General features: G+C 53.9%; 6 protein-coding genes across 6 annotated transcripts; 3 read left to right on the plus strand and 3 right to left on the minus strand.

Moving 5' to 3' along the window:
- Positions 1 to 10,768: 10,768 nt before the first annotated feature.
- TRIREDRAFT_23063 (uncharacterized protein) lies at positions 10,769 to 11,735 on the minus strand (the record flags this gene model as incomplete). The annotated part of the gene is made up of 2 exons (XM_006968063.1): positions 11,473 to 11,735; positions 10,769 to 11,407 (listed from the first exon to the last, which is right to left on the minus strand). Exons 1-2 carry the CDS (start codon positions 11,518 to 11,520, stop codon positions 10,769 to 10,771), a joined length of 687 nt encoding a protein of 228 aa, XP_006968125.1. The 5' UTR covers positions 11,521 to 11,735.
- A 1,215-nt stretch (positions 11,736 to 12,950) lies between these two features.
- TRIREDRAFT_42462 (uncharacterized protein) lies at positions 12,951 to 13,724 on the plus strand (the record flags this gene model as incomplete). The annotated part of the gene is made up of 2 exons (XM_006968072.1): positions 12,951 to 13,344; positions 13,531 to 13,724. Coding segments are annotated over 2 exons (588 nt in total), but the record flags the coding sequence as incomplete, so codon positions are not given.
- Positions 13,725 to 14,811: 1,087 nt separating this feature from the next.
- Positions 14,812 to 16,590, minus strand: TRIREDRAFT_110636 (uncharacterized protein; the record flags this gene model as incomplete). The annotated part of the gene is made up of 5 exons (XM_006968173.1): positions 14,812 to 15,097; positions 15,163 to 15,236; positions 15,296 to 15,460; positions 16,273 to 16,302; positions 16,360 to 16,590. 5 exons carry the CDS (start codon positions 16,588 to 16,590, stop codon positions 14,812 to 14,814), a joined length of 786 nt encoding a protein of 261 aa, XP_006968235.1.
- Positions 16,591 to 18,922: 2,332 nt separating this feature from the next.
- On the plus strand, positions 18,923 to 20,788 carry TRIREDRAFT_51197 (uncharacterized protein). The gene is made up of 2 exons (XM_006968104.1): positions 18,923 to 19,781; positions 19,841 to 20,788. Exons 1-2 carry the CDS (start codon positions 19,150 to 19,152, stop codon positions 20,349 to 20,351), a joined length of 1,143 nt encoding a protein of 380 aa, XP_006968166.1. The 5' UTR covers positions 18,923 to 19,149; the 3' UTR covers positions 20,352 to 20,788.
- Positions 20,789 to 23,095: 2,307 nt separating this feature from the next.
- TRIREDRAFT_110638 (uncharacterized protein) lies at positions 23,096 to 24,320 on the plus strand (the record flags this gene model as incomplete). The annotated part of the gene is made up of 4 exons (XM_006968105.1): positions 23,096 to 23,267; positions 23,358 to 23,762; positions 23,858 to 24,010; positions 24,097 to 24,320. 4 exons carry the CDS (start codon positions 23,096 to 23,098, stop codon positions 24,318 to 24,320), a joined length of 954 nt encoding a protein of 317 aa, XP_006968167.1.
- A 1,289-nt stretch (positions 24,321 to 25,609) lies between these two features.
- Positions 25,610 to 27,724, minus strand: TRIREDRAFT_67446 (threonine synthase-like protein; the record flags this gene model as incomplete). Its single annotated transcript, XM_006968174.1, has 4 exons — positions 25,610 to 26,551; positions 26,641 to 26,849; positions 27,010 to 27,385; positions 27,653 to 27,724. 4 exons carry the CDS (start codon positions 27,722 to 27,724, stop codon positions 25,610 to 25,612), a joined length of 1,599 nt encoding a protein of 532 aa, XP_006968236.1.
- Between the last annotated feature and the right edge of the window lie 75 nt (positions 27,725 to 27,799).

The raw sequence follows: 27,799 nt of genomic DNA on the forward strand, positions 1-27,799 counted from the left end.
TAGCAAGCACAAGCGCAAGCAAACAGCAGCAAGGAGAAAGGCAAACCGGGCTCTCAAGGGATTTGACTTTGGGGGTCATACGCGTAGCGCTTATGAGCCATGGAAGCAACCAGCAGAGGGATGCGATGCGATGCCGCGGATAAGAAACGGGCAAGAGGCCAAAAACCGAAGAGAAACTTGGAGGCAGATGCCCGAAACGGACAGGTCGGGTTCCCGTTACAGAAGGAGATGAGAAGCCTCTACCCGCCTTGTTCACATGTCCCCCAGCACATGTACAGTAAGATGAGATGGGAGCGAAAACGGGCCGCGACGGAGAATAACCGTGGGCTCGATACGGAGTAACACGCGCGGGATGGGCATCAGCAGGCTAAACGGAGCTGGAGGGCAGTACCATTACGAGTACAAACGCGTGCTCCAGCCCCAGGCAGTGAGTGGTTGGACCAGAGGCGCCGACTGAGCTTGACCGGTGACTGGGCGATGGGGGGGGCCCGGGGAAGTATTGGAACACGCACGCACCACTCTGGGGAGGACGAACACGAAGTCTCAGAGCGAGCGCCGGGGGTGGACGGTCCATGTATCAGGCCGACACTCCCCCCAGAGCCAAAGGGCTGGGCGAAGCAAGCAAACCCCCCCAAAACTGTAGCCCAACGGCCACGACAACGTCTGGTCTGACCCCGGGTCCTGGCTTCTCCGGCGGCCACGCAGAGCGAGCAGCGCACAGCCAGAGCCCGAGCGAGCCAAGGCAGTCTCTTTCCCCCCCGTTCCCCCATGCTTCGTCCATGTATGTACATGTATGTACCATGACCGCGATACGGAGACGAATCCTGCCGCCTCCTCCCTCCGGCAGGTCGCCAACGTCGCCAGCTCGAGGCATTCCCATCGCTTGTCCGCCAGTCATGCCGCACCCTCTGCTGTGGCTGCCCGCCCACCAAGCCGCAGTCTGCGCTCTGCGATTGGGTGCAGCAACCGTCCAGGCGGTCAAGGTCCCTGTGTCGCAGCCTGACGGCGACCCTCATGATGCCATGATGCCATTGATAAGGCATTGACTCGGAATGATGCCGGGTACTGCGGTGCTACCTGGGCGACACAACCACGCCTCGTCGCCAGCACACGTACCCGTAACTTTGCGACGGGGCTCCGCGCTGCCGCAGCAGCCGCACCGAAATGAAGGCGGACTGAGGGCTTTGTCCAGGTAGAGTGTACATGGCGTCCACGTAAAAGGGTGCTTGTACAGACGAGGTACCGCATGCGCGTCCATGACAACTTTCTCGCTCGCTTTTTCTGCCCACCCAACCTTGTATTTTTGTTTTCTCATGTCGCTGCTGGCGCCTGGACAGCTCACCGTGCTGCGAGGGGAAAGGACCCGACAAGAAGAAACGCCAGCTGGCCGTTTCCCCTCATGAGTCAAGTCCCCCCATCAATGGGCTTCGTGCACCGCCATTTGCTGCCCGCCCCTCAGTTGATGTGCTGGTTCTTTCTTCTGTTCTGTGCCCAGGCAGACTGACTGACTGGCCCTCGTCCGACTGGCCCTCGTCCCGTTGGCCTTGGGCTGGGGAGGAGGGGGAAGAGGAAGAAGCGAACGAAGAGGAGACGGAAACGGCGGGCTGCTATTCCTGGACCTGGAGAAAGAGGGCCATCTCTCTCTCGCGCGCAGGGCACACGCCATGTTCGAGTTGCCATGCCATGGATGGGCTGTGCGATGACGAGCACCGACCGACTCGAGGGTCAGACGCCCCCCCCCCTCCGATGAGATATGGAGAGAATGTACGATAAGTCGTATGGAGAGACAGCCTGACGTCGGCGATGCGAGCGTGGCCGTCTGCCTGCCCTTGTTGCTTGCTGGTACGCGCAGTTGCCCATACACGGCATCCATTCTACCAACACCACAGTTTGTAGATAGTTTGTAGTATGTATTCTTACACATTCCCCTAACGGAGTCGTCACACATTGAGGATCCCCCGGGGGCATGAGGCTGCGCTTACGGAGTACGACTTTCCCTTTTTTTTTTTCCCTCGGCTTCATAATCCTCGCAAGGCTGCGGCGGTGGTGGCATCGTATTACTCCTCGTGCCTCGCCACGAGTGCGACGATGCCACGCCGGCGCAGCACGTTATCTATCAGACTACCTTACCTTACCACACCTTGCCTTACCACCATCTCTGCCTCCGATACCGATGCCTCTACCTCTACCTCTACCTCTACCTCTACCTTACATATCGGGCTTGAATGCTCTTCCACTCGGCACGCAAGCTTCTGCAGTTCGGGGGGGGGGGGGGGGGGGGGGGGGGGGGGGGTCATTAATCGGGCATCCCGGCATGGCGGGACCCTGTGGCTACGTAGCATGGCTGCATAATCAAAAAATAAACCCACAGGCAGCAGCACATCAATATCCAAGTGGACATCTTGTCGATGCAGTTCATTTTTTTTTTTTTTTTTCCTTTTTGCACACGTGCTACCCTGATGTCTGGAGGACGAGATGCCAAATTGTGGGATCTTGCTGCCCACCACCCATCCAGCTCACCCACAAAGGCTGCAGTAGTAGTAGTGTACTAGTAGTAATGCTATCACCAAGTATCCGCAGCTGTTGAGTGGTGTTGTCATTACATACCTTACGGTCTTTTACCATCCACACGGTCAGCGTACTATCAATGCACGTCCGCCCAGGGAATCTCATGCGGCCTTCTTTGTTCTAGACTAGAGCATGCCTGCCTGCCGTCGGGCTGATATGTATGTGCATTCCACGTCTCGCCTCGCCTCGCCTTCCGGCCCCCCGGGGGGAAAGGGATTCCAGAGGGGGACATGTTCTCTGACGTCAGTTTGGGGCGCACAGGATACGATACGATCCTGGGAGGTGCATCGCTGCCTCCGCCGACCGCCGGGCTGGCGAGACATTGTCTATCAGTCAATACTGGTCACGATGTGTAATGATAGGGCTTGACTATCCACCATACATCGTATTGCTAGACACCATACACGCATACTGTACGGTTACTGTAGGGAATGGCTAGCCAGCATCCCAACTTGGCTATCCAGCACCCCGGGGTACTTGCAAAAAGTATAGCAGCAGCATGTTATGCGAAGTACCCTCACTACTGCTGACTCAGCGCTTGCATGCTAAGTACTCATACTTACCTCTTTAGAAAACTAACCTTTAAAGGTGCCGCATCAGGATATCAGACTATAGCAAAAAGACACTCATTCTCTTCTCCTTGCGCGCAACATTTTTCTGATGCAGTTTTTACTTATGCTTTAGATTTTCAGGTGTTGTGAACGGTCAAAGCTTATCAGTAACCAGAAGTACACCTTAGTACCTCTCACCAAAATCCTGGGGTGCTGGATAGCCAAGTTGGGATGCTGGCTAGCCATTCCCTTACTGTACAGCAAAGTACCTCCTTCAGCGCACGCACTCGCTATAACACGCCTGCACTTATACAGCCACTACCTACTACTGCATACTTACATACCTACCTTACAATTCACCTCTAGCAGTACCTTATATCTGGATGCCTCTCATTCTTAGTCAGTCAGTATGTATATTCTGCAGTATAGTGTATACTAGCAGTAAGCATTACAGGAAGGATTCCAGGCTGCAGTAAGTGTTATACTAAGTATTGCAGTAGGTAGGTGTAAGCAATTGCTGTGATAGTGTAGGTGGCTACTTTGCGATGTAGTAAAGACTGTGAAGCGCGCGCACGGTACGACGTCTTGTACCTCTCTCAGAAAAAAAGTCACTTTATCCACTTGTGTATGGTGTCTAGTGATATGATGTATGGTGGATAGTCAAGCCCTAATGATATCGCGAGACTCGGCAGGTGTTGGTAATCCAGGTTGATGACTCAACCACTTGAGATACTGATGATGATGATGATGATGATGATGATGATGACTGTGAGACAGTAGGTTAGGCTGTATCACATAGAGAAGTAGGTAGATATCTGTAAGGCGTGTATGTATGTACATGGTAGATCTCTTGCCAAGCGCCTCTGACTCTTGTAGTAGTAGCATCGTGACTCTTCCCAATGACGAGGCGGACACACCTAGGGCACGATCAAACTCCACAAAAGCTGTGAGAAATTTCTCCCAATTCGATACACAAATCAAAACAGAAAAATCAATCTCGGGAATCATTGGACAAGAGGAGAAGAAGAACAAAAGAAAAATGTTCTAGCCCCCTCCTCCCAACGCAACTAGAAATCCCCCCCCCCCCGGCGCATTTGCCATGCTGGCCGTGCATGGGAGGCATCTCAACATATTACTGCTAGTATCAAGTTGCCGCCCAGACAGACGTAGCCATGCAGCCAAAGCAGTCAGTCAGTATCCATCCGTCTTTCTTCTGAGAAAAAGCCCATCCTCGGCCCCGTTTTCGCAGCTGGGCGTGTGCAGGAGAGCGACGCGCATGGGGGGGGCATGCATCCTGACTTGCCTACGTGCATATACTACTACCGTACCAACGCATTTGATGCACATGCTTCACCGTCTTGTCCGCCAGTTGTCCGTCGTTATCTATCAACACCTACTACCTACCTACCTCACAGTAGGGTATGTATCAGGAAATGGAGCCCGTCCTCCTCCTCCCCCGCCATCGTGCAGCATGCATTGCATCGAAACAACGTCCAAACGCACGCACGCACCACACCTCCAGCTGTTTTCCTTCCCTTCGCTTTCTTCCTTCTACCTCTAAGAAAACGCACAGGCTTGTCTTGACCGCTTCCTGCAAGACGCACCTCTGACACAAGATGCGCGACACACATCGGGATGGAGTGGGTGGGTGGGGAGGGAAAGGATGTAGTAGTATGGGTCCCCCAAAGACAGAGAGAGAGAGAGAAAACGGCGGCACACCGCAGTCAGAAACGGAAGAAGAAGAAGAAGAAGAAGAAGAAGCCAACGGACATGGGTACCTTGGAAACGGATACTACCAGCGTTCCCGGCTTCGAAACGGAAACTTGTGCTGGCATTCATGTTGGCATTGATGAGAGAGAGCCCGTGCTTCCCCGTTGGCCCTTGCTCGTCCCGTCGCTTAAACGGCCCGTTTTCCCTTGGCTCTGTCTTGTCTCCTGCTAAACGGAGCAAGAGAGGGAACGGAGGGGGGACGTCTTCCATTACCTTGGCTCCACTACCTTACCCAGCACCGTAGCCTCTGATTATTACTACTACCTACTTCTCCTACTTGTTTAGCACCAAGGAGGATCAAAAACTTCTCCCCCCCCCCACTGCCCAGGGCCGGCCCGAGTCCCTAGGCTTACGGTACACTCATCTTTTTTTTTTTTTTTTTCTTCTTCTCTTCTTTGCTTTTTCCTCTTCACCTTGATGACTGATGAGCTCCATCAAGAAGAACAGAACGGATACTATTAGTATCCCGGACTTCTCCACCCGTCCCGCGGAAGATCCCGCCGTTTGATTCTAGGCTTCAAAATGTCCCTACCTTTGGAGAAGGAAAGAAAGAAACACACGCCCCCAATAAGAAGAGGAACCCAACAACCCCTGTGATCCTCTTTCCCTCCCCACCGAACCAAAGAAAAAAAAGTCCATTGTCAAATTTTTTTTCGTTGCAGAGATTTCTTCTTCTCGCTGCTTTCGTTTCAGATGTATTAAGAGGAGCAATCTCACGGGGATTCTTTTTTGCAGGGGGTTTTTTATTGACAACCCTTGCCCTTTCCTCCCATGTCACGGAACCGTTGTGACCGTGCCCCGGGGGAGGGATTCTCTGAGTCTAGAGCTTTGAAGATTTTTTCTCCTCTTGCTTCGATCTCCTCGATGCCTGCTGGGTATTAATCGTAATAGACTTGGATGTAGCTTGTATTTCTCCTTTGGTCTAGGCCTAATAACCAAGGTGTCGGCTTGACAGCTGCCGTTTAACCAAGGCTGGTAAGTAGTAACTGCTGGATTTGGATTTGGCGGGAATGTCTGGAGGTTCAACCAACAAGGGGGATGAAGATGGAAGGAAGTGTTTGTGCGTTGAGGGGATGCGACGGGATGGATTTCCCCGTCAGCACAAAAGCATGTCCGATATCACGATCTGACTAACAAGGTACGGAGTTGAATAAACCCGCGACAGCCAGGCTTTTGAAGAGCAGTCAGTCATTCTCCGGACACGCCTCAGCTTCCAAGTGTCAACAATGGACGTTCCGGATCACGAATCGCGCCTTTGGGTGTATGTAATGGAGATTGCCGTGTCTGACAAGACTCATGTGCACACATTGCGCCTTGTCCCCGGTCCCTAGCCACGAGCCTGATCCGCAATCAGAATTTTCTCATTGGGCACCGAACCCAGACTTCTGCCTCTGAAGTGGGAAATTTCTTTAAAATTTCGGAGATGGATACTAGAGGTGAAGCAGAGGAGGGTCCGGCGATCAGCGAGCACGGCATGGGACTCCATCGTGAAAGTGGACTTCTTTTGTCTTTGCTGTCTTGCTTCTGCTTCGCCTTGGCAGTGGGTTTAGACGCCGCGAGATCCACGCGTGGATGTGGATTAGTTCAAACGGATGACATCCCGGCACGCCGAAGGTTATGATTCCAGTAGGTAGGTATTGCAAAGGATGGATGGGGAGGCTTCCTCCGATGAAGCAGCTTACCTTGATACCTGACATGCAACCTGTCGCTGCTGCCGTGCCATGAGTCGTAGCATGAACAATGCTCGGACAAGTCCTACAGTAAGACGGCCAACAAGAAACGCACTACGGTCCGTTTGCTGTCCCTGACCGGGCCGGCCTCCACCGCCAGCGAGGCCATCGCCAGCTGTCAAGCCACAAAGAAGCATGCGGACGGTAATACGCATCCATGCCTGCAGGCAGGCAGGCAGGCAGGCAGGCAACAGGCAGCGAAAGCCGGGAGACCCCCCCGTCCGATGGAAACATTCTGCAGAATTTCGAAGCTTCCAAAGGGTGGGGCGCTGCAATTTCCCGCTGTAACGTCGGCATCGTGGCTCGGCTCTGGATGAAGCTAGATACTGTCCGTCCGTATGTAACTCTCTCGCCACGGCTAAATGGCACACTGCTCTGTTTCCCTCTCTTCTCTCTCTGCCGCGTGGGTAAAGGCCGGGAGAAGTAGAGGTGAGCGTAATAGGAAACATGGGCGCCAGCTTTGACCCGTTGTGCCGAAACGTCCGTCGAGTAAGAAGGAGCCGAAGGAGACGCCGTTTGGGCTTTTGTTCCTCGGTCAAGTAGCGTGAGAGGGAGTCAGTGCTCGGTGTTCGCCGCGGTCATGACTGATGGCTCGAGTCAGCATTCTCTTCGGAGTATTATTGCTGCTGATGGTGCTGTAGAGTTTTGTCGTCGCCGAATGTTGCGGCTCTGGTTCTGTGGGATACAAGACGTCCCTGAGAGAGGCCTCTTTTCTGCGACAACCGACGCGACTCCCGCTGCCGCTCTGAAGGAAGCATCAAGTAAAATGCGACGCTGAATCTTGAAAGGCTAAAAGGCGACCGCGCGACGAAGTGAAAGGAAACGCTTGGTTGGCGATGGCAGCTCCCAACAGCGACACCGAGGTCTCGGTGTTCTCAAGGGGCAAAGGGCAGCCAAAGGGCCATTCAGCCGGCCGACGGCTAGGCACCGGCAATCCTCCCTGGACATCCGCTCGCCCTAGCAATCTAGCCCTGAAGCCCCCGTGTCCGTGTCAAACGCTTCTACGACTCGTAATGACGGCCAGCTTGAATCGTGGGCAAGCGGCCAATTTGATCGTGGCGGACCGAGACCTTGGATCCCACAGCCCCTCTGATCCCCGTGCCCTGGTAAATGAGCTTGTTTCTCTTCCGGCATCTTGGGAATTGGGCCGCCTTGCTGGGGGAGGGGGGTAGACTTTCAGCAGACGGTTCGGATTTCGCTCGGGAGGACTAAGATTAGACAGTCACGATGGCGTCAAAAGAATGAAGGGGGGAGAAGACAAGATGGCAGAAGGAGAATGACAGGCCAAGGGGGGGGGAGGGGGTGCGATTGAGGGCCAGCCCAACGGCTATCGCATGAAATTGCCGAGTAATCAACGCTGTCCTTGACCTTGACCTTGTTGCTTTTTCCTCTGCCTCTGTCTGCAAAACGGCTACCAGTAGTAGTAGGAGGAGGAGACAGCTGCCACGCCCCTAGCTTCCTCAGCCTGGCGCTACCCCGGACTTTGACGAGAGAAGAGAAAAGACGTTCAGCCGCAAGCCACAGAGGACGCTGAAACAATGAAGCGATGAAAACCCCACGCCGAAGCGACAGGTGTGGCTTGTCGTCTCTCCAGCTCATGACCGGCTAGAATATGGTTGGATGGCGATGCTGAGTCATCATCGTCCTCATCCTAGTGGCCACGTGCGTGGCGCAGGCCCGCCGCGCCTCCATTCGCCGGATCGCTTCCCCGGCCCGCTTCGTCCGCATGGCAAGCACCCCCATTCAATTAAATGAGTAGGCGAACCCCTGGGCTGCGGTTCCTTGCAAAAGAGACAACTACCCCCGTCCCGGACATGGATCGTGGGTTTTTCCATTTTGGGCATACGGCCACAGAGAATAGACGAGACGAACGCTTGGGGGCACGCTCCCTCTTGATTTCCTTTCTTTTTCTTGGGCTTCCAAGGGCCACCGGTGGCAGGGGAAGGGGATGAACGGCGTTTACCAGCTCCATGGAACGTCGCGTGAGTCGTTTCCCTTGTCTCCATCATCAACCTGACAAGCTCCAAGGCCCAGCTTCTCTCCAACCCTAGTCACCGGACAGCTTCCGGGTGGACAGGAGCTCGAGCTGGAGCTATATCCATGTCGTTTCTGCCTCGTCTCTCTGGTGCTCGTTTCTTTTTTTTCCCTTACCCGTTTTACAGCTCCAATTCCCTGGAGTCTGGTTTCTGGGTCCTTGGTATCGCCGACGGACCGCTGCCGGGTTCTCTCCATCATCATAATTCAGAATTTTCTTGTTGTTTTCTCGCTACCCCCCCTCATTCATATGTTGACTCTTCTCTCTTTTAGTCTCCGAGGTGACATGTCATGCAGGAACCATTTCCCAGCTGGTTGGGTTTTGCTTTTGCTCGTATCTTCGCCGAAGCAACGGCGTCGTTAGGGTTCGCAACCGCGTTTCTGGAATTGCACGAGGGAGGCCAAGAAGAAGGAAGTCAAGAAGTCGCCTATCCGACCCGTCGGGACGGGAAATGAGATTGAAGCTCGCGGACCTGTAGAGCTTTGCCTTCAGCACCAGCAGAGGGGTGGGCAAACAAGGTCAAACTGTCAACATGGTACAGAGACGTAGCAGCGGCAGCTAGAGGCTCCCCAAGTTCGGTCCGCAGGTAGTAGCATCGCAGGGGTTTGTCCGACGCTTCTCCCGTTGTCCCCTGGCTCCTCCGTTGCTTGCCCAGCCAAATTTCTCACACGCCCTGCCCTTTCTCTCTCTCTCCGTGTCCCGTGTTGTCGGGTCCGCAATGTGCGATCCGCCCTCCTTACCCATCCTCTAGGCGCTCTCTCTAGTAGTAGTATCGGCCGAACCAGTAAAAGTGCCCTGGTCAACTCCCTGGCTCAACTCATTCCAAGCGTCCACGCTTGTCGAAATAAGGCCCCGCGGATCCTGAGCCGGTTGCGCTATGTTGAAGAGGTTGGTGATGAAGGAGGAAAGGAGCGTGCATCTCCACAGATGGCCCGAGAACTTGGTTCCTGCAGCCTGGAACCTATTTTCTTTGCCTCTTTCGCGCCGCGGCGCGGATGCAGGGCCGGGGAGCGACGGATCTCATGCAGATGCCCAAGGCAAAGGACAAGGAAAGGTGCCCAACCCAATTTGTTGGACAAGGGAAGGATTGTACAAGTAAGCAGAGAAGAGGACAGCAATTGGTGTAGAAGGATATGCGGGGAGCAGGATAATGGGCTAGGCTTCTTAGTCATTATTTGAAAGTGAAATTTACAAGTCACTAGTACAGCGCGTCATTGGTCTAGGGGTTAGGATTCAACTCTTCCATCTCACCGGTGAAAAGTTGAGGCCCGGATTCGAGTTCCGGATGACGCATTTTTTTGCTTTTTACAGCAACACCTTGTATACTTCATTTCCAGAATTTTTATGATTGAGAAGCAGATGAAATTGCTCAGCTGTTCTTTTTTTCCTCTTCTTTTCAAAGAGAATCGGGTGAAATCTCCAAAACGAGGTCAGGTTGACGCTTCCACGTCTACACAGGCACAGTATGACCCAGCTACCCGGGAGGGAAAATATGGATATGGAGGAGACAACGCTCCTCTTCTCTGGCCTGCATACGATGATGAGCAAGATGAGGCAACTAGATAGTGGACCGAGATCTTCCATCCCACCTGCGGATCATCTCTTTCGTATGGAGCAACATTCCGTGCTCCCTCGCTCGCCTGAGTCCACAATCCACTTCCCCATACGAGCCCAAACTCCATCACCGCTTCTTGGGTCACTCGACCAAAAACTCCACCGTCCATGCTCCAGATGCCAAGTCAGTACCGAGATCCAATGCCGGTATCCCTATGGGGAGGCAAGTCACCCGTCAGCCCACCAAGGGGCATGGCTCTCCCGTACTGGATGGCGTCAGGCACAAGGGGGGCAGTATATCGGTATCCAGGGTCACCGCTCTATATATATCATGCAGCACGAACAAGTCACATGAATCTCCATCCCTAGTCGACAGACTTCGCTGCCGTGCCGGTCGAAAGATATGAGAGATTGGGATAAGGTTCCCCGAGGAGGTAGTATTATGCATGTATAAAGTGTATATCTGAAGGCCCCCCAAGCATCCAAACGCCGAAACACCGCTGCCTATGATCCAAGTCACGGAACATACAAAGCCCCCCCTCCCCGCAACCGCACCCGCTCTAGCTGCGCAAAGCATCTAATCGGTTCCTCATCTGATCCATCATTGCCTCTGCGTCTTCCTCGTCCTCCTCTTCCTCCGCCACCGGCTTCTGCGGCTCCGGCACCGGGGCAGCGGGCATAGATGGCTCCTTCCGACTGAGGACTTCGCCCAGGATCTTTTCAATCTCGCCCTCGGCCTCTTCGTCCTCACCCAGCAGGTCAACGTCCTCGGGCAGCGTCTCGTCAACCATCTCCTCGATGATGCCCGCCTTCATCAGCTCGACGCTGAGCTCCCGCATCGTGCCGGACAACTCGGGCAGCCGGATGAGGTGGTTGACGTCCTTCATGATGCCGACGCTGGCCCGGATCGAGCCCTCAATCTTGCGCACGGCAAAGGCCTCGTTGACCTGCATCTGCACCGAGTTGAGCTGCGCCTTGGACGTGATGAGCCGCGCCGACGTCTTGCGCGCGCGGACCAGCTCGCGCGCAAAGTCCCGGACCTCCTTCTGCGCCTGCTTGGCTCTCGTGGGGTCTCGCTGGGCGCGCTTGTCGGCCGCTAGGATGAGGTTCTTGGTCTTGATCTCAACCTGCTTAACCTGAGCAATGTCGCGATCGAGTTTCCGGATGTTGGACCGGATCATGGCGTTGCATTTTCGGGCCTGTTGGAGGTGAAGGACTGGTCAATGGCAAGGTTCTAGAGAAGAGGCTGGGTGGAGCGCCGTACCTGTGCCTGGGGGTCCGGCTTTGCGAAGAGGGACTTGAACGCCTCCATGGCTGGCGCCAAGTGCTGTGCGAGTTCAAGGAGGGGAGGGAGTAGAGAGGGCGACTGGCGGGAAGGATGATGTTGTGCGCGGGCTCGGCGCCCAATGCTGATCAAGACTTGAGGCTGGCCGTCTGTCTCATCCGTAAATGTGCGCTGAGGTAAGGAGGCCAAAAGCACAAGGACGGCGCTGGTGGAGCCCGAGGCTGTGGCCGCAAAGGTGCGTGGTGACGAGGATCGTGGTTTCGCTCGGTGAAGACGCAAGGCGGAAAGAATACTGTAGAAGCCGTCCTGGCTGGGAAGACGCAACTCGTCACCGTGCTGTGGTGAGGCTGGGGGGAGGATGCGTCAGCCACAGCGTGGCTTGAACCGACCACTTGCAGCCGCTTTACTGCGTATGTATTACCCCGCTGCGACCTTTGGGAGGCTGGTGCAGTTGCCGAGAATGGAAGGCCTCTGTTGGGCAAATACTTTAAAGTTGTGACGGTGATGTTTCGAAGAAATGCATGCTGATGCTCATGTAAACCATTGTTGAAGTAATCTTGCAGGCCTTACCTAGTACTTGATATCAAAATACCTGCTCAGCCCTCAGACTATGCCATGCTTATTATGTTCTGTTGCTTATCATACCAAGAGCTGAGCTTCAACCCCGCAGCAGGTACATGTTGGCTGCAATCGTTGGAAAAGGTAATTGCACTTGCTACCTACTTACCTAGTCATACCGGGAAATGGCTACCTTTTCTTGCAGAACATCGACATCGATAACTACCTACTATCCTAATAAGAAGTACCATCTACCGTACCTAGCACCTGTATCTGATGAAGAATGCCAATCATTACAGCTGGCGTGGCGCGCCCCAGCCATCCAGCCTCTCTGGCAGCGCCGTCCGTTAGCGGGGTACCTGCTTGTCGCATCAGCCGCCGCACTCGCGAGGGGTACCGCCGCATCGTGCCCCTCATCAGCCCTGCCGCCAGATCTTTTGCCTTCTGACGCTTTCCATAACTGCCTTGGAGGGTTTCACTCCAAGCTGCTGTGCCTCTTTGATCCTTGACCACAGCCTGATTCACCCAAACCTCAATTTTTCCTCTCTATACACACACACACACTAAACACACATACATCTATCTGCCTGCGCGCAACGCTCGCGAGTTTTTGCCAATATCCTTCAACCAGCTCTTGCTTTCCACTCTCACAACAAAGCTCACCCCCGCACACACCATGGCTGAGACGTTGACTCCCGAAGGTGGGTTCTGGCCTGTTTTGAGTTGAGCCGCGTCGTTGGTGGTTTGAAAGCTGGCGATCGAGACACACGATGCCGTATCGAGGCGGACTTGTGCTTGCAAGCTGCACTCCCCCCACGTCACGCTGCTCTGCTTGCTCGGAATTGCCATCGCGGCGCTCCCCCTCGAGCTTCGAAGCTGACGCTGTCGCCTTTCTTCTAGTTCTCTGGGCCCAGCGCTCCTCTGCGGCCGATGCCGCCAAGAACTTCATCTACCTGACCATCTCCGTCCCCGACGTTTCCAAAGAAGACCTGAAGCTCGACCTGAAGCCCACCAGCGTCACCTTCACCGGCACCTCCGCCACCCTTAAGAAGACGTACCATGTCGAGCTTGAGCTGTACGCCGAGATCGACCCCGCCGAGAGCCGCGTCAACCACACGGCCAAGAACATTGAGATGAAGCTGCAGAAGAAGGAGCTCAAGGAGGAGTACTGGCCGCGGCTGCTCAAGTCCTCTCAGAAGCTGCACTTCCTCAAGACCGACTTTGACAAGTGGGTTGATGAGGACGAGCAGAACGAGGCTGCTGATGACGATCTGTCCAAGTTTGGCGACATGGGTGAGTGAATTGTCCTTTTCCCTTGGCATGCGCCGAGGTGCTCTAGCTTATTATGTGTAAATTGGCCGTCTTATGCTAACTTGATGAACTAGGCGGCATGCCCGGAATGGGTACGTGACTCTTGCGATCCCCAGCCACAGCATTGACCGATACCCTTCGTTCTCGCCCTTTCTCGGCCTTACCAAGCTAACGACTTCTTTCTAGGAGGTGACTTTGGCGGCATCGACTTCTCCAAGCTGGGAGGCGGCGCCGGTGGCATGCCCGACATGAGCGGCATGGGCCTGGAGGGCATGCCCGAGTACAGCAGCTCCGGAAACCCCGACTCCGACTCTGACGATGACGACGACGAGATGCCCGCGCTCGAGGGCGAGGAGGAGAAGAAGGGTGAGGAGGAGAAGAAGGACGAGGGCGAGGCCGCCCCCAAGGCGTAGAAAAAAAAAAAGCAAAATCTTGGGCGGAGGCGCCATCCATTTTTATAATGAGATACACCTGGAAACGGAATCCTTGGCGAGTGCCTCGTTTGTTGTTTTTTTCCCCCGAGGCGCTGACGGCGAGTTTTTGGGAGTACGGGTTTTCTTAATTCATGTACGAAAGTAACAAATTCAACAAAATGCCGGTCAAGTTGACTTTGATTTGCCTCCCATGTGCTATGCTGTAGAGTCGATGCTGCTTCGGAGTTTGTGAGGCGGGTTACGGGTGTACTTGGATGTGTCAAGGCAGCAGTATGATTCCATCTTGATTTGTCCGCAAATATGTGATATTGACAACTTGAGGATTATCCAAGGCATCAAGGAGAACTTTATCTGCATATTACCTACTACATACATGTATACAAAGCCCTGCATGCCTCCTGGTCTTTCTCGATGTTCTTGCCCCAGAAGGACGTGCGTGGCTTGAGGTAGCTAGATGAATAAAGGGAAATATCAAACATCTAAGGCAAGTGACCAACAAATAAAAGCGACAACTGGCGCTTTGACTCATGGATCGTTGACAATGAGAGACACATCGCTTTAGGTACGATAATAGACCATACTCACACTTTCCTTGGCGCAGAGATAATTCCGACGGCCGAGTGTTTCGCTTATTATTACTACTGAATACACTTGACGACATCCCATCGCCTAACCTCAACCTCAGTCCAAGATGATGAGACAAAGCTGGTGGAAATAGAAAAAAAAAAGAAAAAAAGAGCAAACGTAAGTGTCTCAAGGAATTCCTCTTCCAAAGCCTCCCAAGCACCCTTCACGTAAACGTTCTGTCACAGAGGCAGCACGTCTGTAAGCGGCCCCCAATGGCGCGTGATACCCCAAGCGCGTGCTGAGCCACCTTCATTCTTTTTTTGTTTTCTCTCTTTTGACGCATTGATATCTAAACCACAAGTTCCATGCAACGCCGTCACACCGAATAGGAAATCAGCCAAGCATATTTACTACTGCGCATGTTAGCCTAGTCCGGATCAACGGTGAATCAGTGCAAGCATACCATAATCTCGTCTTCCATAGCGGCGTCTCCGTTGGTAGGAGCAGGAGCGGCAGCAACCGGAGCGGCTCCAGCGGCCTCGTTGTTATTGGCGCCGACAAAGTAATCCGCCATCTCGGAGTCGAGCTCTTCAGCAGTCTTCTTGGCAGGGCGGGCGTTGCGGCCGCGACGCTTCTTGTTAGCGTTCGCAGCGGCTCCCTTGGCACCGCCGGCCTTGGTGGCAGCCGTGTTCTGCTTCTTGCCAGCGGCAGACTTGGGCTGGGCCTTGGGTTGACTGCTGAGAGTCAGCTGATGTCCAATACGCTGAAAAAAGAAGAGAAGAGGGGGGGGGGGACAAACGTTGTGCGCTCAGCCAGAGACTTGATCGGGGGGATGACCTTGTCAGCCTGAGCAGCTCCGACGATGATCTCAATCTGTCATTTCAATGGTAAGCCGAGGTCTTCCTGCCTATCGCCGGCCCGAAGCAACCTACCTTGATGGGACGGCCATCGACCAACAGTCCGTTCAGTGTCTGCAGTGCCCTGGAAGCACCATCAGGCTTGCTGAAGGTGACGTTGGCGATGCCTCGGCTCTGGGAGTTGGGGCCATAGGAAAGTTCAACCTTCTTGATGGGACCAACAGATTGAACAAAGTATTCCTAGGAAGTAAATCGTGTCAGTTAGGCGGAAGCGATGGGGTTGTACGAGCATGCCAGTCTCCGACTTCGAGGTTTCGCCGATCCAGTCCCCAGAACATCGCATTACTCCGACGGAAGAAAACGTAGTTAAACGACCAGCGAGCATAGCAGTGAGCAGCAACCCAGAGCGCAGCGTGAATCATTGTCGAGCAGTGACCCCCCCGGAGGCACGCAGTAAACAGGAAAAAGCCCAAAGTGCCAGAGGAAATGCCGCGCGAAAAGCCCATGGATGAGCTGATTTGCTGGGTTCGCCAGTGCCAACACAGAGAACATCATAATGCCGAGCCGCCGACGATTGCCTCAGAAGTAGCCCCCGAGAAGGAATGCACTCGAAAAGAACGGGCTCTGACAGTTGAAAACCGGGTTTCCTGGATGTACGTGCCCACTGCTTTGCTCGCTGACCGACCGACCGACTGATGCCAGGATTTTTTTTGTATTTGCTCAAAGACGATTGCTTGTCTCCAAAACGCTTCAGCGTTTGATCGGAGAAGAATGCCACAGTCCTCATAATGTTATCGCATGCTTCGATAATGCTGACCAGGCATTCTGAAGGCATATTGTGCGTAACGAGGACGGTCTCGACTTGCCAGTGGCGCGCATAGCGTTGGGAAACGAGCGCCGCCAAAGGAAGGAAACTTGAACAGTACAAGGGCTTGAGCCACAAGGGCCGTACAAAGCCTCTGAAAGGGATGGCCGTCTCAAAGGATCGAGAACGACGAGGAAGAAAACGTCGAACAAAGTCCGGAGACGAAAGAGTCTCAACGGAAACATACCTTGATCTGCTTCTCCGTCACGTCCTTGGGCTGGGCAGCGTTAGCGCAAGTCATTTGCTTATTGAGCGAGGAGGGGGGACGGCATACCAAGTTGCTGACGATGACTTTGCTCTCGCCGCTAGGAGCAGCGGCCTTGAGGGGGGTGGCCTTTGCGGCAGCGCCGCGAGAGGGCTTAGCAGCCGTCTTCTGAACACCACCGGCAGGGGCGGTAGCAGCAGGGCGGCCAGTGGTTGAGCGTCGCAGGGAGCGACGGCGCACCGAGTTGCGGCGCTGAGCGGTGACGATCTCGTCAAGAGGCTTGTCGAGCTTGGTAGACATGGTGATTGATTTGAGAGTCGAGGTAGACGGGAGAGAAAGTGTGGCGTAGCAGAAAAACCTGTCGAGTAGTCGGGATGTCGACAGCGGTTGGTCAGGATTGACAGACGTAAAGCAGTCAATCACAGAGAGGTGATCAAGGTCGAAGAGTCGCGAGAAGCGATTCTAGTAGGCTTAATCGAAGAGATGCGCGAGCTGGCGATTCGCGAACGATGACTCAAGATCACGAGTGCGATGCAAGGAAGCTTCGGCAGCGGCGCGTTGTTTCGAGTCGTCAAAAGTGTCCGAAAGAGTTTGACGAGAAAAAAAGAACGAAGGAGGCAGTGGAAGTGCAGCAGAGAGTCTGTCGGAGTGGAGGAGAGTCGGGTGTCGTTGGCGGCTGTGCGGAAGACACTGACTGGGCTTGGAATGAAGGAGATGGAGATGGAGAGGAAAAGGCGAGGTTGAAGGAGAGGGGAGTGCGAGTGGAAGATAAATGCCACCAGACGGGCAACGCGGGCGCAGGAACGCGTGCCTGCTGGAGGCTCAGCGCTGCCTCAACTGTCTCAAGCCTCTAGTGCCCTGAAAAACAGGGGGGAGGTCGCCCTTCACTACAGGCGCTAAGGCGCTAACAGTAATATTGACAGCCTTGGAGGCGGCATGCGGGAGTTACTTGCGCCACCGCCGGCCCCGCCGCCAGAGCGCTTGTACCTTTGCCGCTGGCCTCAGCTCAGTTTCCGCGATCCAACGGCAGACAGACGGTCGCATCAGTCAGCCAGCCCGACTTCTGGTAAGAACACGCAGTCGGAAAATGGTGAGACAGAGTCAGCCCGGACCACTAATGCAATAAGAAATCCCAGGCCTGGCATAAGCGCCATGATGGCCCTGTGAGCAGGCTCCAGGCTGGGGGCAACTGCTGACAGCGTTACAAGCACGTAGCCCGATAGTAGCATGTTTTTGCCACAAAATCATCGGCAATTATGACAGTAGCGAGGCGTACGTACAATCCGGATCTTACTAGATACTACCTACCTTAGGAGCATCTCTGGCTCCAGATGTGAGCGTGCGTGTTTACTTGCAACTCGTCTCACGATGCCAGCTCCAAGAGCAAGGCTGTGATGGCCGTAGTCACATTGGCCCCTGCGAGACAAGTTCTTTCCGGCTTGCCACCGAACTTGGGTCAGTATACGACGAAAGGTATCCAGCGATTGACTATGGGCGTGCTGGCAGGGTGACACGACCGGGAGGTGCTCTACATGTAGCATCTCTCCGCATCCATTATGCATCTTTGGCCGAAGTTGAGGTCAAGACGAAATAAAGACTGGCTCAAGAGAGGAAAGGGGGCAGACGTATTGCTACGCATGTTGACCCTTGGTGCCCGAATTCTCGAGGGGTCAGCTAGTCAGCCATTCAACCAGATGCGTAATCACCCGTCGGAGTCATGAAGGTCTTGCGGAGATCGATTCGTATGGTTTGATGTGGTCAATTCATGTCGAGCGTTTGTATGGCTCTCTTTGCTCTTGCTCTGCCCTTAGCCCCTTTGTCAATGGTATCAAAAGCTGGCAACGCTTTGCTCTCAACGCCCTGTCACGCCCGTCCCAAGAACTCTGCCTGGAGCTTGCTCTGGCGTCCCGCTAAGTATCGCTCCCCCAACATTTTTGAGTCTATCGTGAAATCCGCTGGTTCGACTTCGCATCGCATCATGGTTCGATGTGCGTGGTCGCGTCTTGCCCTGCCGTGCCCGCAAATCCTCTCGTGCCCATCATGATGCTTTCTTGCCTGCGGTCGCTGGCGTGGGTTCTGAGTTGACTTCCAGGAAGTGGTAGACCACAATAAGAATCATGGAGATTGAGCCGAGGAAGATGGCAAGCTTGTAGAGCTCGTCGTCGGAAATCATCGTGGAAGCGCTGGAGCTGGAGCTTTATCTAAGCTAATCCGAGTATCGCGATCAGAGGGCTGAAGAAACGGCAATTGGTCAGCGAGAAAAGCCATCAAAAGGTGCGCAACAGGAAAGCCAGCTAAGAAATCGCATCCTCACCTTTGGGCGCTGCGATAATCGTGATGACAGGCTCTGGGCGCAATCACATCGGGGTTCGACTGGTGGAAGGACACCTGTAAACGAGCAGCAGCTCTGGCTGACGACGTCGTTGCAGTGGCCAGTTGCTCGAGTCCAGATGCGGCTTAGCTCATCTGCCGAGGAAGATCAAAGTCCACCTGTCTCGATAGGTGGAAAAAAGCGGGCCCATCCACGTGATTGCGGTGACTTCATCCGCCCACTGGCGTTTCGACAAACCCACCAAAACCTGGACCCAACTAACTTTGTGTCCCGCGAAGAATCGCCGCCACCATTTTTTGAGGAGAAAAGTTGACCGTGCCATTTCCTGTCTTTTCTGGCGATCACTCAAAGAGATATTCTTGCGATACAGCATACAGCAGTGTCGGGAATCTCATTGCGGCACTCATTCTCGACATCGCCGGCGCATCTCATCTCCGGTTTCCATCGAATCCCAGCGTCAATTCCAACCCCACTAGAAGCGTCCCTCGATCATCACCCATCGACACATTGTCCATCGATTGCCCATCATGCCGCCGAAGAAGGAGAAGCCTGCCGCCGGCAAGAAGCCGTCTGCCGCCAAGCTGGTGGAGGACCGGACGTTTGGCATGAAGAACAAGAAAGGAGCGCAGGCGCAGAGACAGATTCAGCAAATGACGGCCAACTTGAAGGGCAGTGGCAGCGCCGAAGACAGACGGAAGGCGGCCGAAAAGGCACAGCGTGAGAAGGAGAAGAAGGCGGCAGAGGATGCCAGGAGAGAGACCGAGGCTCTCTTGAACAAGCCCGCCCAGATCCAAAAGGTGCCCTTCGGCGTGGACCCCAAGACGGTCGTCTGCATCTTCTACAAGAAGGGCGACTGCGAGAAGGGCAAGAAGTGCAAGTTTGCTCACGACTTGAGCATCGAGAGAAAGACGGAGAAGAAGAACTTATACACGGATGTCAGGCAGGAGGAGGAGGAGAAGAAGAAGCAGGAGACGTCTGCCGACTGGACAGAGGAGCAGCTGCTCAAGGTTGTGCTGTCAAAGAAGGGTAACCAGAAGACAACGACAGACAAAGTCTGCAAGTACTTCATCCAAGCCATCGAGGATGGAAAGTACGGTTGGTTCTGGATCTGTCCAAATGGTGGTGATAAGTGCATGTACAAGCATGCTCTTCCGCCCGGGTACGTCAATCTAACCTTGGTCTATACATGGTATTGATTACTGACGTCAACTATTACAGGTTCGTGCTCAAGACGAAAGAACAGAGAGCAGCGGAGAAGGCGCTGCTTGATAAGTCACCGCTCAAGACTCTGACTCTTGAGGATTTCCTGGAATCGGAACGCCACAAGCTCACAGGAAAACTGACGCCAGTCACTCCCGAGACGTTTGCCAAGTGGAAGAAGGAACGCTTGGATAAGAAGGCTGCTGAGGAACAGGCCCGCAAGGCCAAGGACAACACTGGCCGTGCTCTGTTCGAAAGCGGCAAGTGGAAGGACGTTGATTCCGAGGCAGAAAGTGAAGACGAAGAGGATGATACCTGGAACCTCGAGAAGCTTCGTCGCGAGACTGAAGCTCTCCGGCAGAAGAAGGAAGAAGAGCGACTGGCAACGCTGCACGGTGGACAGGTGCCCATCAGTACACCTGATACGCCGGAAGAAGCAGCTGGGAGCGATGAGGGCAACGGCGATGCTAGCGGGACTGCGGAAGAAGCATCAGTCGCACAGGCGAGCCAAGAAGTACCGGCCTCTTGAACGGCCGTGGGAGAATGCACAAAGCCAAGGCGACTTCAGGTCCCCTCCCATCTTGAGGAGTTGCTGCGAGAGGGAATTCCGAGCACCTGCTGGCACCACAGACGCCGATGGTTGCCAGGAGGGCCGCGGTGACTTGCTATTCGTCAAAGAAAGCTCGTCGCCTTGGATGTGTGGGCGGCTGCGGCGGCAGTCGTACACTGACCTCGTACTACTAGTCTACATGGCCCCGTATAGAATAGTACCGCATCAGTTTCGCATTGGAAATGACATTGATGAGGGGGGAGTTGGAGAGGAACACAAGAGAGGGAGACGGGGGGACATTGTGGCCAAGGCTTCCTATTCTTCCAAGGCCGTGAAGGCCCATTTCAGGAAGCAAGCCACAGATGCGGTTAGAAGATACAAGACATGTCATGAGTGTATGAAGCACTCCACAAGCTATTTGACGTTTCCAAACGGAGCATACCAGAACACGTGTGATGCATTGAACTCCTACTGTTCATCCCTTGACCTTTTGATTGGCGCAGGACGTCGTCCCGGGGCTCACAGGAGGACAGCCGAGACAATGCTTGTGATGTTGTCTCGGATGGCTGAAGCGCTGGCCGTACTCAAGACTGTCCACGTTGCCTTGCCTGCTTTGCATCCAGGCATCAAACCGCGTGTAACCGAACAAAAGGAAAGAAAAAAAAAAAAAACAAGCCGGTCTGGCAGACGTCCAAGAACAAGGTATGACGCAGTGTCGTTGCACCTCTGAGTTGCATATGGCAAAAAAAAGACATGGCTATTTCCTTTTCACCTGCAAGGTTTCACCCGCTCTCCCGCTTTTTTTTTCTCTCTTTGGAGGGCAAGGCATGGGGTGATAAGCTGCGCTTCTCCTCCTCTGCCCCCCCCGGCTGATGACGTCCTCAGGCAGCACGGTAAAGAAAACACATGGCAAGCCGTCCCACGGGTTGGTTGCAGGGATGATGGGGACCCTGGTTTTGGTTGTTTGACCTGGTTGGAGGCCAAATGGGGAGCGTGCGGAGGGGGGGGGGGGGGGGGGATTGAGATGCATGTCTGTTTATTCTTGTGTGATTTATCACCTGTAGTATTACATGTACTTGCTTGTGAATCATTCTGACTTTGAATGGTAAGACGATATACGCATACCCATCAATTATCTACAGTCAGAATTGAGGCATGTGACGACTCGTAGTAGTACTGTATTATAGGTACCAGGACCAGGTAGTTGAGCTGTTGGTCTTACTACCAAGAAAAGGACAGTAAGGCTTTGACGTGCTGTCACTGTATTTAACACCTCTGGCAGCGAGATACAGCGCCAGGTTAGTACCTTAGTTGAGCACGGTACATGTACTTGTAGCCGGCCAGGTCACCGGCGTGGTGCATCTGCGGGGGTCGGATGGCGGCCCAGCACCAGCACCAGCACCAGCGCAGTGACCTCATGCCCTACCCAGCACTAGTCCCGTAGCGGCCTGGAAGCTCTCAATACCTGCCTCTACAGTACATTTGCTGTACTTGGAGCATGTACTGTACCTACTGCTCGTCCCTCACCTCACCTTATCCACCCCCAATTGCTTCCCCACAGCCGGCTCGCACTCGGCATCTGATCAACTCCAAACAGAGGCCAAAGGACCTGGACTGAAAAAGCATGGGCTCGATCCGAGGGGCTGCCTTTGCCTTCAGCTTCTGCTGCTGCCCTTGTCTGCTGTAGCTTCCACAACGTCTTTTAGCACCCGGGAGGCAACCCCCTCACCAGCGTCGTCCGTCTGTCCGTCTGTCTGTGTCTCTCCATCTTCACCTTCATTCCTGGACGTTGTTGCGGCTGGGCGTCGAGCAGCTGAAGCTGAGCGTCTGTTTCGAGGTTGACGTGACATCGAATTGCTGCCATCATCAACTTGCCTCTTGGTGCCGGGCGGCGTGGCTGGAGCATCAGCATCAGCATCAGCATCAGCAGTTAGCAGCTGCAGCAGTACCGGCATCGGCAACGGCATCGCCTGAATCTGCATCTGCATCTGCATCTGCGTCTGCATCTGCGTCTGCACCGCCATTGGCATCGGCATTGACCTCTCTGCATTGGCGCAACCGCCAGGCGTTTCACGATCCCTCAACAGGGCAGGGCAGGGCAGGGCACAAAGCTTCACGACAAGCAGGCGGACTCGCGTCTTTGCATTCCGCATCACCTGTGCCAGAGTTCGGCGGCTGATTGACCCAATTCCACTCGACTGAAGCTCCTTCGAACCAGCTCTGCCAACCCCCCTCACTCTTCGCCTCTCTCTTTTTTTTTTTTCCAATCTCGGTTCAGCTCCAGCGCAGTCCGACCCAGCTCAACTTCGCCATTCCGTCGACTCCTGAAGAGCAATCTCCAATATCGGGTCGAACTCCATCGTCTTCACCAAGTTCCCACGACCTGTCATATCTCGAATTCTTCGCTCCTCGAAACTTGACACGCAAACCGACATACAAAGGCCATCCATCGTCCTCTGCCGACGACACAGACCCCGGACGGCTGCGTTCGAGGCTCTTGATGGACAAGAGGCTGCTGGCTGCTGGCCGTGCTGCGATCCGCGCCCCGGACTCTGGTCTCATACGGGGCCGCCGTCTGAACGCGCTGTGACCGGACGCCATTCGCCAGAAGCATGAGCGTGGAGGCCAAGCGTCCCTACCAAGATGTCACAGGCCGCTCCGCATCAGCCGTCATGCCTCACCCTGGGGGACGAGAGAGAGATCGGGAATGGCCCAACGCGCTCATGAAACGATACCGCATCGAGGTCGCTGCCAGCACATCCAGCGTCTTCTCCACACTCGCCGCTTTCCCGCTCGACAGCGTCAAGACGCGCATGCAGACGTACCAGTACCGGGGCTTCCTGGACTGCGTCAAGCACACCTACCGCACCGAGGCCTTGGCGGGCTTCTTTCGAGGTGAGTTGTCTCTTGCGTCTCGATACGATACGCCCTATTCCAGTTTCGAGACCATGGCCAAGCTGACCTGATTTTGTCTACTGTATCTAGGCGTCACCGCTCCCATGGCGAGCATTACCCTTGTCCGCACCGTCTCCTTCTCCATCTATCGAAGAGCAAAACACGTCTACTCTGGTTGGATCAAGCAAAAGTCTGGGTTCGACATCCACCGCCACGTCAGCACTCCCGGAACATACCCCAACCTCTACTCAGTCGCCTGCTTTGGCGCCGCTGGCGCAACCGCAGGCTCCGCAATCACCTTTCTGGCCTGTCCGTTCGAACTCACAAAGCTCAGCGCTCAGGTGTCAGTGCTGCTAGCAGAGCGCTCTGGGGACTGCCAGCGGAGTCGCGAAGTAGCAAAGAGCTACCAGAACAAGGGGACGTTGAAGACCATGGCCAACATCATCAAACATCGGGGAATCTTGGGGCTCTATACCGGCTTCCAGTTGCATCTTTGTAAGCAATATCTGAGGGGCATTGGCCCCTGTTTCAGGGCTGTTATTATTGTCTGTTGCATGTGTGTCTTTGGCTAACCCTTGCCGGCTGGATAGTGCGTGACACTTTGGGGACGGCCATCTACTTCATGGTATACGAGAGCGGGAAGCAGCTTGGAACGACGTTTGCTGGCGATAGCCCGAATAGCAACAAGCTGGCCGTTGTGGCTGCCGGTGGCCTTTGCGGGTTGGTATCATGGGCCATGATTTGTGCGTATTAACCCCCCATGAAACGTCACTACGTCTGTCGACCTCAGGCTTGTGAACCCGGAGCTAACTGTTGTCGCCCTCTACAGATCCAATTGACTCGGCAAAGAGCATTTACCAGAGAAACGCCCTTTTATACTCTCGAGGAGAGAAAGTCGAGCCGGCGCCCAAGATTGAGTTCTTCAAGCGACACATGTACCGCGGCCTGGGCGTCTCCATGATCCGGTCCTGCGCCGTCAACGCCATCTTCTTTTCGTCCTTTGAAATCATCAAGAAGCGAATCAAGAACATTGACGACGAGCGCAAGGTTTGAGGAGTGAGCTCTTGATCAAGAAGGGGGCCGCTGATGGAAAACACTAAGCGGGAACCTGTGGTAATTTTTCTCTCCAATTCGTTTTCTTCGTTCTCTTTCGGTGAACAAGCCAAAGAGAGAGAACAACAAAAAAATCCTTACAAAGGCGGTGTACGATATTCATGAGTAGCTCTCCATCCCCCTTCTCCCCCTTTCTTTCCTCTTATCTATCCATGTCATAGCCAAGGGGAAGGCTCATAGTTGCCTCTGGCGTTTGCGGACTTTTGGTTGCATTTCATGGTTGTCTCGTTGGACTCCATCTTATTCGGTGCTGTGCCCTTTGTCGGGGAAGAGCCCGAAAGTCCACACAAGTTCAGTTTCTTGTTTGAAGTATGTATTGATTATGGCCTTGAGGTTATATGAGCTCTTAGGCACTTTGACAGAGTCTGTTTAGTAACATTCTGTTGTTGCAGCACAAAGCGAGAAAGGAAGGGGCCATGAAAGGCAAGGGACATTGTTTCGGCACGAGGCCGTGACTTGTAAGGTACTCGTACTCGTGGTCGAGGTACGGAGGGGGAAAAGGAAAAGAAAACATTTAATACAAAATTATGCTATTCATCGTATATCTACCCTTTGGCTCGATGACATGTTTGCGCTGCGTTGAGAATTGTGCGATAACATAGAACATTTCTTCTAACCATGAGCTCGATACCCCGGGGCCCTTACTGGTTGAAAGGGCGTCGATATCTCATCGAACGGTGGATAGCGATGTTACTACAGTATGAATGATCTATCCATTCTGCTGCTGATCTATCTGTTATGCTACTGATCTGTCTTTCTTCTGCTGATGTGTCTATAATGCTACAAGTACAGCTACACAGAGCTGGCAGCTAGAAACAGAAAAATTAAAGGCCTGCATTCGGCTCTCATGATGATTCTATTCCCCATCCGTCTACGAGCATGCTTCAGTTGCTTTATCAATCGCCAGCAGCCACCACAGAAAACCCCTTAAGCTCATCTGCCTGCCATTTGATATCTTACTCAAAATGCATGTTCCACCTTGCCCATTTTTCTTCTTCTTTCGAACAAAATCATGTCCTCGCCTAGGTGATTGTAGCTTTTCCCCCCCTTTTCTTAATAACCGCCCTTTCCATCCCTCGATCAAGAAAGAGGTCCAATACAGACTCAAGACCAATAGATGCGTCCATGACATGGCAGGGTATATATCATAGCGATCCCTCGATCTCTTTGCGTCCAGCATACATGGTCTCTCCTTTGCTTTCAGGTGCCCATCAGCCAGCAAAGCACGGTCATGCGATGCCGCCGTGTCCTCTCCGGGCCCTGATGTACTCTCGAACTTTTTGCCAATCATTCTCCATCGGAGTCACCTTCTTCTCCCTCTTCTCGAGATCGGCAAATTCTGCAGCTAGCACCTTGTCCTCCACGCTGAAACCCTCTTCGCCCTGAAGCGCCCTGACTATCGTATCGGAGAACTTGGCCGGGTGAGCTGTCGAGAACGAAATGTGATGGATAACGCCGCGAGTGCGGTAGATTGACCGTACTGTCGCGGCAGCGCCGACGGCAGAATGAGGATCCAGTACGTATCCTGAATGTCGATAGAAAGCTCTGATAGTGTCGAGGGTTTGCTCATCTGTGATTCGTTCGCTCTCGAATTCCCGCCTCGCACACCTGATGACGTCGCGGTATACTGGGCCAAACGACCCCTTTTCGTCGAGTTCTCGGAACCACTTACATACTTCCTGGCTCGCTTGTCTCTGGTTCCAATAATGGTCCATGCCGGCGCTCGACGCAAACTCGCAGGCGAGGAACCACAGAAGACGCTCAAAGTTGTGGGATGTCAGGACATCCATCGCAGGACTGAGAGTCTTTCTGAGGCCGGATCCAAGCACGGCGCCAGAGGGCCCAACACGGCCGGGGCGCTGCTTCTCATACCGTCCCGTCCTCCAGAAGCGATCGAGGATGTCATTTTCGTTGGTGGCAATGACGAGCTTCTCGATTGGCAGGCCCATATGTAATGCGAAATATCCGGCGAGGATGCTACCGAATTTGCCAGTTGGAACCACAAATCGGATCTTGTCGCCGAGCTTGAAGGACGCAGACTGCTTGGTAAGGGCAAAATACGAGTAGAAGTAGAGCACTATCTGGGCCAGGATCTGAGCCCAGTTCCTCGAGCTGACAAGGTCAAAATCTTCGTTGGCTTGCCTATCGGCGCGTAGGCTGCGCAAGATATTCTAAAAGTCTCAAGCTTAGGAAAGAAAATCAAATCAAGAACGGCTCGAGTCATGGATCAGGCCGGTACGGGTACAGCATGGCAACATACCTGACAGTCCTCAAAGGTGCCATCGACGGCCAAACTAGAGATATTCTCGTCCGGCACTGTCGTGATCTGAGCTTCTTGAACAGGGGCAATCTGTCCTTCAGGGAACATGACAACGACGGAGATGTCTCTCTTGCCTCTCAGGCCGTACATGGCAGCGGAGCCGGCATCACCTCTGGTGGCACCAACAAAGGTGAGATGATGTCGATCTGCTAGGAAGAAAAAATTGGTAAAGGTATAAGCGAGTCCCCATTCGCATAGAAAGAGCCCCATGCCCGTGTTCGTCTCACCATGTAACATCACTGATGTATACATGGCCCTCTGTTGAGGTGACATCGACAGGGTGGCACGTGGACAAAATGTATGGCATACCTGCGGTGCTTGTTTTGCTCTCGTTCTTCCTGATGAGGAAATACTCGAGCAGGTTGCCCAAGAACTGCGAAGCAATGTCCTTGGAGGCAAATGTAGGGCCATGGAACAGCTCAAGGAGATGGTGCTTCTCTCTGAGACGGACTAAGGGCGTTATCTCTGGGGATCGAAACGTGGAATAGCTGCGCGCAATGATGTCTCTGAGGTCGGCGGGAGGGATTTCGGAAGGGGAAATGTAGAGTGACATGATCTCGAAGGCAAGCTCTGGGAACGTGAGGTTTCTCCACGATTCCCACGCAGTAGCACGTGGGATTTCTTCAGGGATGTATAGGCCACCATCAGGGGCGACGCTGTTTAGGACGACTTCCTCAAATGAGAACTGGAGAAGAGACGAAAGCGTTAGCTGCTGGGATGTATGAATGTGCCGGCATTCACAGCTCTCGCAGAGGGCCACGACATGTTGACGGTGGACGGCAGAGAGAGGCAAAGGAGAAAAAGAACATAAGCGGGAAGAAAAAAAAATTTGAGAGAGGGAGAGAAAAGAAGGAGGGGGAGAGAGAGAGGGAAAGAGAGAGACAGAGACTGGAGATCTTCTGTGCAAAAGAATAATGTGAGGAAGAAGAGACTTAGGAAAGTGTCCTCATACTCCAGTATCCTCTCCGCGAGTGCTCAGGTATCGATACGACGCATTTTCATCGGGCGTGCCATTTGGCTCCATAGCTACCTAAGCAGCTCCTGGAGGCACGATAATATAAAAGGCCAAGACGTAACAGGGAGAAAAGGAGGCGTAGCA

The sequence above is a fragment of the Trichoderma reesei genome, assembly GCF_000167675.1.
Source record: "Trichoderma reesei QM6a unplaced genomic scaffold TRIREscaffold_21, whole genome shotgun sequence".
Taxonomy (NCBI): Eukaryota; Fungi; Ascomycota; class Sordariomycetes; order Hypocreales; family Hypocreaceae; genus Trichoderma; species Trichoderma reesei.